Genomic DNA, 14,657 nt, shown 5'->3' with positions numbered 1-14,657 from the left:
TACGTTTCGGAGACTATTTGTCCTTCCTCAGGCTATGGCAAAGTGACTGGACTCTCATATTTGTGTTCCTTTTATATCCTTTCCTTTAGGTTTCATCATTTAGTTTCTCTCTGTATTTAGTTTCTGTTGTCCTTAATTTAGGTTTTTAATTTCGGGAGACTATTAGGGTTAGGGTTCCTTCCCCTAGGGTTAGGGTTAGGGTTATGTCCCCTAGGGTTAGGGTTAGGGTTTTTTCCTGGTTGGGGCTTAAGTGGTCTCAAGATGGACTCAGCAGCCACATCCCGGACTGGAGCCGGTCCCTGGCACGGGCGAGTTAGGTTCAGGTAAGTAACCCAGGGACCAACCCAGGTAAGTAACCCAGGTAAGTATCCCAGGTGAATGCACTGTCCTAGGGACCAACTCCTGGTCCAGGAGTGGCCAGAAAAAATTGGGCTCTCACGTCCCTCCCCGATGTTGTCCCCTTCCTCTAATGAGGCTCGATGCCGGCCGAATTGGCGTTGGTGCTTTGCCTCTGTAGCTACGTTTCGGAGACTATTTGTCCTTCCTCAGGCTATGGCAAAGTGACTGGACTCTCATATTTGTGTTCCTTTTATATCCTTTCCTTTAGGTTTCATCATTTAGTTTCTCTCTGTATTTAGTTTCTGTTGTCCTTAATTTAGGTTTTTAATTTCGGGAGACTATTAGGGTTAGGGTTCCTTCCCCTAGGGTTAGGGTTAGGGTTATGTCCCCTAGGGTTAGGGTTAGGGTTTTTTCCTGGTTGGGGCTTAAGTGGTCTCAAGATGGACTCAGCAGCCACATCCCGGACTGGAGCCGGTCCCTGGCACGGGCGAGTTAGGTTCAGGTAAGTAACCCAGGGACCAACCCAGGTAAGTAACCCAGGTAAGTATCCCAGGTGAATGCACTGTCCTAGGGACCAACTCCTGGTCCAGGAGTGGCCAGAAAAAATTGGGCTCTCACGTCCCTCCCCGATGTTGTCCCCTTCCTCTAATGAGGCTCGATGCCGGCCGAATTGGCGTTGGTGCTTTGCCTCTGTAGCTACGTTTCGGAGACTATTTGTCCTTCCTCAGGCTATGGCAAAGTGACTGGACTCTCATATTTGTGTTCCTTTTATATCCTTTCCTTTAGGTTTCATCATTTAGTTTCTCTCTGTATTTAGTTTCTGTTGTCCTTAATTTAGGTTTTTAATTTCGGGAGACTATTAGGGTTAGGGTTCCTTCCCCTAGGGTTAGGGTTAGGGTTATGTCCCCTAGGGTTAGGGTTAGGGTTTTTTCCTGGTTGGGGCTTAAGTGGTCTCAAGATGGACTCAGCAGCCACATCCCGGACTGGAGCCGGTCCCTGGCACGGGCGAGTTAGGTTCAGGTAAGTAACCCAGGGACCAACCCAGGTAAGTAACCCAGGTAAGTATCCCAGGTGAATGCACTGTCCTAGGGACCAACTCCTGGTCCAGGAGTGGCCAGAAAAAATTGGGCTCTCACGTCCCTCCCCGATGTTGTCCCCTTCCTCTAATGAGGCTCGATGCCGGCCGAATTGGCGTTGGTGCTTTGCCTCTGTAGCTACGTTTCGGAGACTATTTGTCCTTCCTCAGGCTATGGCAAAGTGACTGGACTCTCATATTTGTGTTCCTTTTATATCCTTTCCTTTAGGTTTCATCATTTAGTTTCTCTCTGTATTTAGTTTCTGTTGTCCTTAATTTAGGTTTTTAATTTCGGGAGACTATTAGGGTTAGGGTTCCTTCCCCTAGGGTTAGGGTTAGGGTTATGTCCCCTAGGGTTAGGGTTAGGGTTTTTTCCTGGTTGGGGCTTAAGTGGTCTCAAGATGGACTCAGCAGCCACATCCCGGACTGGAGCCGGTCCCTGGCACGGGCGAGTTAGGTTCAGGTAAGTAACCCAGGGACCAACCCAGGTAAGTAACCCAGGTAAGTATCCCAGGTGAATGCACTGTCCTAGGGACCAACTCCTGGTCCAGGAGTGGCCAGAAAAAATTGGGCTCTCACGTCCCTCCCCGATGTTGTCCCCTTCCTCTAATGAGGCTCGATGCCGGCCGAATTGGCGTTGGTGCTTTGCCTCTGTAGCTACGTTTCGGAGACTATTTGTCCTTCCTCAGGCTATGGCAAAGTGACTGGACTCTCATATTTGTGTTCCTTTTATATCCTTTCCTTTAGGTTTCATCATTTAGTTTCTCTCTGTATTTAGTTTCTGTTGTCCTTAATTTAGGTTTTTAATTTCGGGAGACTATTAGGGTTAGGGTTCCTTCCCCTAGGGTTAGGGTTAGGGTTATGTCCCCTAGGGTTAGGGTTAGGGTTTTTTCCTGGTTGGGGCTTAAGTGGTCTCAAGATGGACTCAGCAGCCACATCCCGGACTGGAGCCGGTCCCTGGCACGGGCGAGTTAGGTTCAGGTAAGTAACCCAGGGACCAACCCAGGTAAGTAACCCAGGTAAGTATCCCAGGTGAATGCACTGTCCTAGGGACCAACTCCTGGTCCAGGAGTGGCCAGAAAAAATTGGGCTCTCACGTCCCTCCCCGATGTTGTCCCCTTCCTCTAATGAGGCTCGATGCCGGCCGAATTGGCGTTGGTGCTTTGCCTCTGTAGCTACGTTTCGGAGACTATTTGTCCTTCCTCAGGCTATGGCAAAGTGACTGGACTCTCATATTTGTGTTCCTTTTATATCCTTTCCTTTAGGTTTCATCATTTAGTTTCTCTCTGTATTTAGTTTCTGTTGTCCTTAATTTAGGTTTTTAATTTCGGGAGACTATTAGGGTTAGGGTTCCTTCCCCTAGGGTTAGGGTTAGGGTTATGTCCCCTAGGGTTAGGGTTAGGGTTTTTTCCTGGTTGGGGCTTAAGTGGTCTCAAGATGGACTCAGCAGCCACATCCCGGACTGGAGCCGGTCCCTGGCACGGGCGAGTTAGGTTCAGGTAAGTAACCCAGGGACCAACCCAGGTAAGTAACCCAGGTAAGTATCCCAGGTGAATGCACTGTCCTAGGGACCAACTCCTGGTCCAGGAGTGGCCAGAAAAAATTGGGCTCTCACGTCCCTCCCCGATGTTGTCCCCTTCCTCTAATGAGGCTCGATGCCGGCCGAATTGGCGTTGGTGCTTTGCCTCTGTAGCTACGTTTCGGAGACTATTTGTCCTTCCTCAGGCTATGGCAAAGTGACTGGACTCTCATATTTGTGTTCCTTTTATATCCTTTCCTTTAGGTTTCATCATTTAGTTTCTCTCTGTATTTAGTTTCTGTTGTCCTTAATTTAGGTTTTTAATTTCGGGAGACTATTAGGGTTAGGGTTCCTTCCCCTAGGGTTAGGGTTAGGGTTATGTCCCCTAGGGTTAGGGTTAGGGTTTTTTCCTGGTTGGGGCTTAAGTGGTCTCAAGATGGACTCAGCAGCCACATCCCGGACTGGAGCCGGTCCCTGGCACGGGCGAGTTAGGTTCAGGTAAGTAACCCAGGGACCAACCCAGGTAAGTAACCCAGGTAAGTATCCCAGGTGAATGCACTGTCCTAGGGACCAACTCCTGGTCCAGGAGTGGCCAGAAAAAATTGGGCTCTCACGTCCCTCCCCGATGTTGTCCCCTTCCTCTAATGAGGCTCGATGCCGGCCGAATTGGCGTTGGTGCTTTGCCTCTGTAGCTACGTTTCGGAGACTATTTGTCCTTCCTCAGGCTATGGCAAAGTGACTGGACTCTCATATTTGTGTTCCTTTTATATCCTTTCCTTTAGGTTTCATCATTTAGTTTCTCTCTGTATTTAGTTTCTGTTGTCCTTAATTTAGGTTTTTAATTTCGGGAGACTATTAGGGTTAGGGTTCCTTCCCCTAGGGTTAGGGTTAGGGTTATGTCCCCTAGGGTTAGGGTTAGGGTTTTTTCCTGGTTGGGGCTTAAGTGGTCTCAAGATGGACTCAGCAGCCACATCCCGGACTGGAGCCGGTCCCTGGCACGGGCGAGTTAGGTTCAGGTAAGTAACCCAGGGACCAACCCAGGTAAGTAACCCAGGTAAGTATCCCAGGTGAATGCACTGTCCTAGGGACCAACTCCTGGTCCAGGAGTGGCCAGAAAAAATTGGGCTCTCACGTCCCTCCCCGATGTTGTCCCCTTCCTCTAATGAGGCTCGATGCCGGCCGAATTGGCGTTGGTGCTTTGCCTCTGTAGCTACGTTTCGGAGACTATTTGTCCTTCCTCAGGCTATGGCAAAGTGACTGGACTCTCATATTTGTGTTCCTTTTATATCCTTTCCTTTAGGTTTCATCATTTAGTTTCTCTCTGTATTTAGTTTCTGTTGTCCTTAATTTAGGTTTTTAATTTCGGGAGACTATTAGGGTTAGGGTTCCTTCCCCTAGGGTTAGGGTTAGGGTTATGTCCCCTAGGGTTAGGGTTAGGGTTTTTTCCTGGTTGGGGCTTAAGTGGTCTCAAGATGGACTCAGCAGCCACATCCCGGACTGGAGCCGGTCCCTGGCACGGGCGAGTTAGGTTCAGGTAAGTAACCCAGGGACCAACCCAGGTAAGTAACCCAGGTAAGTATCCCAGGTGAATGCACTGTCCTAGGGACCAACTCCTGGTCCAGGAGTGGCCAGAAAAAATTGGGCTCTCACGTCCCTCCCCGATGTTGTCCCCTTCCTCTAATGAGGCTCGATGCCGGCCGAATTGGCGTTGGTGCTTTGCCTCTGTAGCTACGTTTCGGAGACTATTTGTCCTTCCTCAGGCTATGGCAAAGTGACTGGACTCTCATATTTGTGTTCCTTTTATATCCTTTCCTTTAGGTTTCATCATTTAGTTTCTCTCTGTATTTAGTTTCTGTTGTCCTTAATTTAGGTTTTTAATTTCGGGAGACTATTAGGGTTAGGGTTCCTTCCCCTAGGGTTAGGGTTAGGGTTATGTCCCCTAGGGTTAGGGTTAGGGTTTTTTCCTGGTTGGGGCTTAAGTGGTCTCAAGATGGACTCAGCAGCCACATCCCGGACTGGAGCCGGTCCCTGGCACGGGCGAGTTAGGTTCAGGTAAGTAACCCAGGGACCAACCCAGGTAAGTAACCCAGGTAAGTATCCCAGGTGAATGCACTGTCCTAGGGACCAACTCCTGGTCCAGGAGTGGCCAGAAAAAATTGGGCTCTCACGTCCCTCCCCGATGTTGTCCCCTTCCTCTAATGAGGCTCGATGCCGGCCGAATTGGCGTTGGTGCTTTGCCTCTGTAGCTACGTTTCGGAGACTATTTGTCCTTCCTCAGGCTATGGCAAAGTGACTGGACTCTCATATTTGTGTTCCTTTTATATCCTTTCCTTTAGGTTTCATCATTTAGTTTCTCTCTGTATTTAGTTTCTGTTGTCCTTAATTTAGGACCTGGTTCGATCCCCCGGCACCGTGGCGGAAGCCCGCCCCAGAGAGCCGCACCGAAAGAAAAGGGGGGGCACTGCACCAAAAGAAATAAACAATGTTTTATCTGTAAAGAAGGGGAGAGGAATTATAATGTGAGTGATTGTGGTAAGGGAGCAATGTTGTTGGCCAAATGGGGCAGGTGCCCGCCAGGTGAGCCAGAGGGACCTGGTTCAATCCCCTGGCACAGTGGAGGACACCTGCCCCAGAGAGCTGTACTGAAAGAAAAAAAAAAAAAAATAGAGTGGGGGGGGGGTTGCTGAAATGGAGTTAAAGAAATATTATGATGCTGAGTTTAGTCCTTGTGGAGTGAGAGTTGCCAGTGTGTGGATCCAGTGTTTTTCTGCTCTTTTCCGTTGGTATGTAGACCATCTGTCATTGGATTCCAAGCCGGAGATTGTGAGATTATGAACGGGGTGTAGTTGGAAATGATTGACTAAAGGGGTGGATAGTCTACCTTCCCCAATGTTGTACAGGTGCTGTTTAAGACGGGTGAGAATGGAATGTCGGGTTTCCCCTATGTAAAGCATATTGCAGGCTGTGCAGGTGATGGCATAGATAGTATTTCTTGTTTGCAATGAATGAGTGAGAGATACAGGAAGACTTTTGCCACTATGAGGGTTTGAAATGAATTTGCGGGAAACATATAAGTGCTCATATTGTGTGGGGGAGAATTTTCTATTTTCAGTGAAGGCTGAGTGGACCAGGATGTTTTTGAGGTTTGAATTTTTCCTATAAGCTGTGATGAATCTATAATTGTGGACAGGTGGATATTGCAGTCTCAGGTCCTGGAAATGGGACTTAATTGTTTTGTGAAGGGTTGTATATCTGTGGGAAAAGGTGCTGACAAAAGGAAGAAGTTTGGGCGGGGAGCTGGATTTCGGAGGAACGGGGCTGATCTCTCGTGCTGAGTAACAGGTGGGAAGGGCGGGGGTAGTAGGGGTAGGTTGTGTTGAGGAGTAAGATGGGTCCAGGTAAGGTTCTACGAGGGAAGGGTCAGAAGTGAGGTGCACGGATAGAGAAGGTAAGGAGGGGGAATGATTGGGGTTAGGGAAGGAGAGAAGGAGTGGGGAATGGTTAGGGTGAGAAGAGGGGGGCAGCAGGTCAGGGGAGTGTTGGGGGATAGAAAGGAGAGGGAAGGAAGGGAAGGGGTTGGGGGAGGAGAGAAGGACTGGGGAATGGTTAGGGTTGGAGGAAAGGGGCCGGTCAGCGGAGTGTTGGGGGATGGAAAAGGGAGGGGAGGGAGGGAGGGCGGGAGTTAGGGAAGAAGGGAAGGGATGGGGAATGGTTAGGGTTAGAAAACGGGGATGGGAGGTCAGGGAAGTGTTGGGAAATGGAAGAGAAGGGGAAGGAAGGGAGGGGGTTAGGGTTAGGGATGGAAGGAAGGGGTGGGGAATGGTTAGGGTTAGGGGAGAGGGACGGTGGGTCAGGGGAGTGTGCGGGGGTGGAAAATGGAGGCAAGGAAGGCAGGGGGTTAGGGTTAGGAGTGGAAAGAGGGGATGGGGAATGGTTAGGGTTAGAGGATAAGGACGGGGGGTAAGGGAAATGTGTGGGGGTGAAAAAGGAAGGCAAGGAAGGCAGGGGGTTGGGGTTAGGGGAGGAGGAAGGGGGTGGGGGATGTTTGGGGTTAGAAAAGGGGGGAGGCGGGTCAGGGGAATGTGTGGGGTTAGAAAGGACAGGGAAGGGAGGAAGGAGGTTGGGATTAGGGGTGGAGGAAGATGGTGGGGAATGGTTAGGGTAAGAGAAGGGGGACAGTGGGTTGGGGGAGTGTGCGGGGATGGAAGGGAGAGGGAGAGGAGGAAGGGGGTTAGGGTTAGGGGGCAAGTCCGGGTCATGGTTGGGGTTAGGGTTAGAGGAAAAAGGCAGGGAAGGGGAACAGTGAAGATTCGAGGGGGAGAGTAAGGGAGGAGGGTGGTTAGGGGTTTTGGATTGTGGTTGTCTCCCCCTGGGGAGATATGAGTATTGTGAAGTGTTGTTAGAGTGAGTGGGAGCGAGTGCAGCCAAAGTGGTGTTTTTTATTGTTCGTAAGAAGCGTTTAGAATAGCCTCTCTGTCTGAGGGCTTTGAAAAGGGTTTGAGTGGCGTGTGAGAAATCAGAGGGTTTGGAGCAGATGCGGTGGAAGCGGATGATTTGAGATTTAATGATACCACGGAAGGTGTGTTTGGGGTGATAACTAGATTTATGGAGAAGTGCGTGTGTGTCTGTTGCTTTGAAGAAAACTTTTGTAAAGAGGCGATTGTATGAAGTGTTGGTGGGTTCAAAATATACTGTGGTGTCGAGAAAGTTTACTTGGTTGGGATCAATCGTGGATTTGAGTTTGATGGATGGATGATGGTTATTGAGAATGTCCAAAAACTGTTGGAAAAGGGAAATGTCATGGTGCCATATACCTATGATGTCATCCAGAAATCTGAGAAAGAGCAGAGGTTTATGGGGGCACTTGGCAAGTGCTTCTCGCTCCCACTCACTCATGTAGATATTGGCGTATGAAGGTGCAAATCTTTGGCCCATGGCTGTCCCGTGAACCTGTAAGTACTGTTTGTTATTGAATGTAAAGTCATTGTTGGTGAGACAAATTTTGAGAAGGTCCAAAATATGTCCATCTGGTCTATTGGGGTCTGGGTATCGGTGAAATGTGGAATGAATGATTTGTAGGCCGTGTTGAGTGTTTATGTTTGTGTAGAGGCTGTCAATATCCAGAGTGAATAAGAAGGCCTTTTTTGGGACAGCCATGGGTCTGATTATTTTGAGAAAGTGATAAGTGTCTTTTATGTAACTAGGGTGCTTTGAGGAGAGGGGGCCTAAAAAGTGATCTATATACTGGGAAATGTTGTAAGTAGAACTTCCACAGTCCGAGACAATGGGACGGCCGGGAGGAACCTCAGAGGGAATTGTCCATGTGGAGGGGTCTTTATGAATTTTTGGTAAAAGGTAAAATTGTCGGGGGCGTGGTTGATCCGGTCCAAATAGATAGTCTCTTTGTTTAGCTGTGATGAGTTTGCAATGATAGAGGGATTGAATGATGCTTCTGATTTGTGACTGGGTCTGTAATTGCAAGGTTTCTGTTATGGGTTTGTAGTATTTTAAATCTGTGAGTTGTCTATTGGCTTCTAGGAGATATTGTTGTCTGTCTAAAATAACGATTTTGGAGCCTTTGTCTGCCGGTTTTATGATTATATTGGGGTTATGAGAAAGATCTTTCAGGGCTCTGCGCTCCTGAGGTGTCAAATTGTCCGGGATGTCTCTTTGGGGACGGTATGAATGAAGTGATTGCCTGTCGGATAGAATTAGAGTTTGGATGGCTTTATTGGCCTGAGATAAAGCTGGTTCCCAGGTGGATGGGGATGTGAAAAGAGTTTTATTTTTATTATTATTAGTAGATTTATGGAAGTGATCGAAGATTTTCAAGCGCCTGTGATATTTGTGGAGGTCCCTCTGAAGTTCCTCCCAGTCTGAGTGCTGGGGTTTGGGGATAAAAGAAAGTCCCCTTTCCAGGACGGAGACCTGAGTGGATGAAGGGATGAATAATTTTGACAAATTTAAAACTGTTGAAGTGGAGTCCCATCCTAAATTGGGGTGTGCAAGGGGTGGGGTCCTGTTTGAGACTGTATTGGTTGAGACTGGAGTTGTTGGATGGGGGGTAATGACGGTGCCCTGGTGGGTGGGTTTTTGGGGTGGAAAGAAATGCCGTATATCAGACTGTGAAGTGTGAGCATGAATAGTGACCGGATTGGTTTGGGAAGTATCTATAAATTTAGCTGTTTGCACCAGTGCTGGAAGATGGCTTGGGCAGTTGCGGTAGTCCAGTGGATATTGTCGTCGGCAGTCTGGAATGTATCGTGGGGAATTTCAGCCAAGAACGGAAAGTGGGTTGCAATGGTGTTGTTGATTAGCTTGAGGTTTTCCTGTTGTCTGTCTGTAAGGTGAGGTGAAAAGTTAAGTATTGGGAAGTAGATATCTGCATTGGGGAAGGTAGACTGTGCCTGTTTGTAGAGAGCTTTCAGCTGTTTTATAGATGTTTGTTTAGGGTCCTGATCCTTGTTGTTAATTCCTATGGAAAATATTACAATTTTGGTGGCTGGATTGGGTACTGTCTTTTCACATATCTTTACAAAATGATAGAGGTTTGCTCCGGGATAACTGTCCAGTTGAAGGTTGGGGTTGGTGTAATATGGAATCCGTTTAATATTGGAGTCCCCCAGGAAGACTACAGGCCTCCTCACCCTGAAGGACCAGTCCTGTAGCTTCCTGTGGGGTCTGGCCAAGTGTGTTGTTGTTTTGAATTTTGGAGGGGAGGAAAGTAGTGTGGACTGTAAAATGGGGGGGCCCGGGCGGTTGCCGGCCAGGTCCGGCACGGGTTGATCAGTGTGGGAGGGGCCAGAGGAGGCAGGGGCAGTCCGACTGGGCACTGGGACAGGACCAGGGCTAGTCGCAGGGGAGGGTTCAGAGTGGGCATGGGTGGTCATTCTGACCTTCATGGGCCCAATCATCATATGTGTTTCCCCTCCCCTGCGGTTGTTGTAGCCCCGGGAATCTGTTTGCCCATGCACAGTCATCCGGTCCTCCGCCACCTCTGTTGGGGGTGAATCAAAGGAGATGAGATCATTAGCTGTTGTGGAAACATTAGATATTACAGAAGGGGTGGATTTTGACAATGAAATGGTGTCCAAGATTTGATTCTGTATGAATTTAACCTGTTTTGTGGACCTTTCATGGACCTGGGCTGCAACCGTCCGGGCCCTAGTTGGCTCTGTGATAAAGGAATGGTTGGAGTCTGGCTGTGGTTCCTGGTTATTGGGCTGTGGAACAGAAGATGGCGGAAAAGAGCAGTTTACAGATGAAGAAGGTGTAAGTACTGTAATGTGGTTGTTTGCGGGGGAGATGGGAGAAAGTTCTGGATCCAAATAGGTAGACTCAGGTGGTTTCTGTGTATGTAAAGAGAATGTGAGGCGCCTAGGTCTCTGGGGTAGGGGTGTAGAAGCCTGTGGCATGGAAGGAATTGGGGGAGGTGTTGCTGTAATTCTGGGTCTGGTAGGGTTGATGGTCTGGTGAGGGAGGCTTTGAGAGGTCTCCCTATATATGGGTAATTGATGTGATTGGGTCTGCCGTGGGGCCTTAACTGTATCAGTATGGTCCTGGGGTGGCTTTAACTTCGCTATGGGTGAGAGGTGATGGGAGGAGCATCTGGGGAGATCTGTCAGGGATGTGGGTCGAGATAATGGGTTCTGATCCAGTTCTGTTTGTCTAAAATGGCGGGTGAAATCCTCTGTGAGGGTTGGTTTGGGGCCAAGATATAGGGACAGTTTATGGGGAATTTTTGCTCGTGGGAGTGCCGGGAATTCTTCCTCCTCTTCCAAAATGGGGGTGAGGGGTCTGTCTGAGCGGGTGCCTGTGCGGAGAGGAGGTGGTGGGTTGGATATAATCCCAGAAACTGCTGAGTTATGAGGTGGATCCGGTAATGTGTGCGCAGTGTTGACTACAGGTTGTGTGTCCGCAGGGTGAATGTTGAGAATGTCTTCTACCGTTTTTATGGTCGCAGATGTAAGGCGAGTGTAGTATCGTTTCCTAGCCCAGCTGATGGCTATCTGGAGGGCTAGTGGGTTCCGTGGTGTGTCTATCAGGGATGAGATGACAGAAGTATAATGTTCATGTAATATAGTCATATTGTTACGCATCCATACTGTTGTGTTTTGTTTTACCTTAGCTTGAGTGGCTTCGCAGGGCGTAGATGGTTTAATGAAGTCCGTGAGTTTATGGACCTGGCGCATCATTCCTGCAGGGAATGTTTGGGATGTGATGGAAGTGTCTATGATTTCTTTGTGGTGAACTGCTTGGATGAGCTTGAAGTATTGTTTAGTGATATTTCGTGTGGCTGGGTCAAGTGTTTGATAAGGTGTGTGTGTGGTTTGTCTAAGATGGTGTGATGAGAGATGTTGGTGATGGTAAGTATTTTTCTGATGGTATCTATTCACTGTACTAGAGTGTGAATGGGGGTTTGGGTGTAGTGACATGAGCGGTGGTGGTGGTAACAGTGGTTCGCGTCGTGTTGGTGGTGAGTGTGTCTGAGGCCGAGCATTGGGCCCCCCACTGCTCACCTGGCCTGCCCTGGTCCTGGAAAAAAACATGTTAGTTGCTAGGGGGTGGCCTACCTTAGCACGGAGTCGGTGCGTTGTCCTCTTTTGGTCGGGTCAACATTCCAGGTCGTAGATGGAGTTGATGGCTGATGGTTGTAGGCTATTGCAGCAGACTGATACTCAAAAGAGGATTAGTGAGGCAGATGTAGATCCCACAGGGAGGAGCCCGGGGGCCCAAGGAGGCCGAAACCCCCACTAGCAATTAAAAACTATCTTTATTAATTAAAAAAGGTAAAAAACTGGTAAAAACAAAGTATTAAAACAATTTAAAATAGTGTGTGGTGAAACACACTAAAAGGCTATAAAAAACCAAGGGTGAGGGTCAGTTGAGCAGTGTGAAACCTGACGTTTCGCAGAGATGCTGCTTCATCAGAGGTATTAAAGGGAATGCTGGCCTCAGTAACTGATATATATAGCCCAGGGATGGGAAATCATAGTGATACCCATCCCCGAACTATGATGATTGGAGGAGGAAGAATTCCCGGGCGGAGCCGTGGTTCAGGCAAGAAGGCCATAGGATAATTGAACCAGTTTGAATTTTGGAGGGAAAATGGTGGGGAGGGATTGGTTAAAAAGGAAAAAAGGGGGGGGGGAAGGGGGGGTTTTGGGAAAAAAAGGGGGGGGATTGGAACGGAAAATGGTAATTTGGAGATGTATACTCAATCAGCAATGCACGTGGTAAGATGGGGAAGACATCCGCCTGCCAAGCGGGCAGGACTGGATCGATCCCCATGCCTGGCATGGGATGCCCTCCCCCTCAAAAAAAAGGAAAAAAAGGGGGGGGGGGGGGAAGTGAGGAAGAACAATTTTGGAAAAATCCAGGATGGTGGAGGTTATAGGTGACGACAAAAAAAAAAAAAAAAAAAAAAAAAAAAGTTTGGGTGGGTGGGTGGGTGGGTGGGAGGGAGGGAGGGAGGGAGGGGGGGGGGGGAAAGGAAGCTGATGGCACAGTGGGAAAGACATTCATCACTGGTGCAATTTCCCCAAGTCAAGGTTATTAAACTGAGAGGCATGGATCCAGAACTTTCAGGTAGAATATACAGGAGTTGAGGTTTCTATTTATGGAAAGGATGATAAATAGTGGTATGAACCAGGTCCAAGTCAGTGGCACGGGCTAGGTTAGGGTTGGGGTTGGGGTTGGGGTTCAGGGTTACCATGTTTATGGTTTATGGCACTGGCCTACTGACTTGGAAATTATTGCAAGGGTTGTAGTAGTTGTGTAGTGGTTGATATTTAATAGGTGGAGCTGTTGACCATGTTGGTGGCAGAATGGGGCGGGCGCCCGCCAAGAGAGCCAGAGGGACCTGGTTCGATCCCCCGGCACCGTGGCGGAAGCCCGCCCCAGAGAGCCGCACCGAAAGAAAAGGGGGGGCACTGCACCAAAAGAAATAAACAATGTTTTATCTGTAAAGAAGGGGAGAGGAATTATAATGTGAGTGATTGTGGTAAGGGAGCAATGTTGTTGGCCAAATGGGGCAGGTGCCCGCCAGGTGAGCCAGAGGGACCTGGTTCAATCCCCTGGCACAGTGGAGGACACCTGCCCCAGAGAGCTGTACTGAAAGAAAAAAAAAAAAAAAAAAAAAAAAAAAAAAATAGAGTGGGGGGGGGTTTGCTGAAATGGAGTTAAAGAAATATTATGATGCTGAGTTTAGTCCTTGTGGAGTGAGAGTTGCCAGTGTGTGGATCCAGTGTTTTTCTGCTCTTTTCCGTTGGTATGTAGACCATCTGTCATTGGATTCCAAGCCGGAGATTGTGAGATTATGAACGGGGTGTAGTTGGAAATGATTGACTAAAGGGGTGGATAGTCTACCTTCCCCAATGTTGTACAGGTGCTGTTTAAGACGGGTGAGAATGGAATGTCGGGTTTCCCCTATGTAAAGCATATTGCAGGCTGTGCAGGTGATGGCATAGATAGTATTTCTTGTTTGCAATGAATGAGTGAGAGATACAGGAAGACTTTTGCCACTATGAGGGTTTGAAATGAATTTGCGGGAAACATATAAGTGCTCATATTGTGTGGGGGAGAATTTTCTATTTTCAGTGAAGGCTGAGTGGACCAGGATGTTTTTGAGGTTTGAATTTTTCCTATAAGCTGTGATGAATCTATAATTGTGGACAGGTGGATATTGCAGTCTCAGGTCCTGGAAATGGGACTTAATTGTTTTGTGAAGGGTTGTATATCTGTGGGAAAAGGTGCTGACAAAAGGAAGAAGTTTGGGCGGGGAGCTGGATTTCGGAGGAACGGGGCTGATCTCTCGTGCTGAGTAACAGGTGGGAAGGGCGGGGGTAGTAGGGGTAGGTTGTGTTGAGGAGTAAGATGGGTCCAGGTAAGGTTCTACGAGGGAAGGGTCAGAAGTGAGGTGCACGGATAGAGAAGGTAAGGAGGGGGAATGATTGGGGTTAGGGAAGGAGAGAAGGAGTGGGGAATGGTTAGGGTGAGAAGAGGGGGGCAGCAGGTCAGGGGAGTGTTGGGGGATAGAAAGGAGAGGGAAGGAAGGGAAGGGGTTGGGGGAGGAGAGAAGGACTGGGGAATGGTTAGGGTTGGAGGAAAGGGGCCGGTCAGCGGAGTGTTGGGGGATGGAAAAGGGAGGGGAGGGAGGGAGGGCGGGAGTTAGGGAAGAAGGGAAGGGATGGGGAATGGTTAGGGTTAGAAAACGGGGATGGGAGGTCAGGGAAGTGTTGGGAAATGGAAGAGAAGGGGAAGGAAGGGAGGGGGTTAGGGTTAGGGATGGAAGGAAGGGGTGGGGAATGGTTAGGGTTAGGGGAGAGGGACGGTGGGTCAGGGGAGTGTGCGGGGGTGGAAAATGGAGGCAAGGAAGGCAGGGGGTTAGGGTTAGGAGTGGAAAGAGGGGATGGGGAATGGTTAGGGTTAGAGGATAAGGACGGGGGGTAAGGGAAATGTGTGGGGGTGAAAAAGGAAGGCAAGGAAGGCAGGGGGTTGGGGTTAGGGGAGGAGGAAGGGGGTGGGGGATGTTTGGGGTTAGAAAAGGGGGGAGGCGGGTCAGGGGAATGTGTGGGGTTAGAAAGGACAGGGAAGGGAGGAAGGAGGTTGGGATTAGGGGTGGAGGAAGATGGGGGGTTAGAGAAGGGTCTGTAGCTGATTACTGAAAGGTCAGTAGCTGGTTAGAGACCGGTCTGGAACTGGTTAGAGACATTTTAACAGCTG

At 48.9% G+C, this 14,657-nt stretch overlaps 1 protein-coding gene across 1 annotated transcript in view; it reads right to left on the bottom strand.

Annotated features, from left to right (window-relative positions):
- LOC306774237 (rap1 GTPase-GDP dissociation stimulator 1-A-like) overlaps positions 1 to 9,930 on the bottom strand; it is a gene marked incomplete at both ends in the record, with an annotated part of 70,130 nt that extends 60,200 nt beyond the window's left edge. Inside the window, one exon of the mRNA XM_079264238.1 lies at positions 9,581 to 9,930. Within this exon, the coding sequence (XP_079120364.1) occupies positions 9,581 to 9,930 (350 nt within the window). The remainder of the gene's footprint in view (positions 1 to 9,580) is intronic.
- Positions 9,931 to 14,657: the final 4,727 nt, after the last annotated feature.

This window comes from Telmatherina bonti (assembly GCF_933228915.1).
Source record: "Telmatherina bonti genome assembly, contig: scaffold_148, whole genome shotgun sequence".
NCBI lineage: Eukaryota > Metazoa > Chordata > Actinopteri > Atheriniformes > Telmatherinidae > Telmatherina > Telmatherina bonti.
Note: the sequence above shows the minus strand (reverse complement) of the source record. Positions and strands in the feature narration are given on the sequence as shown.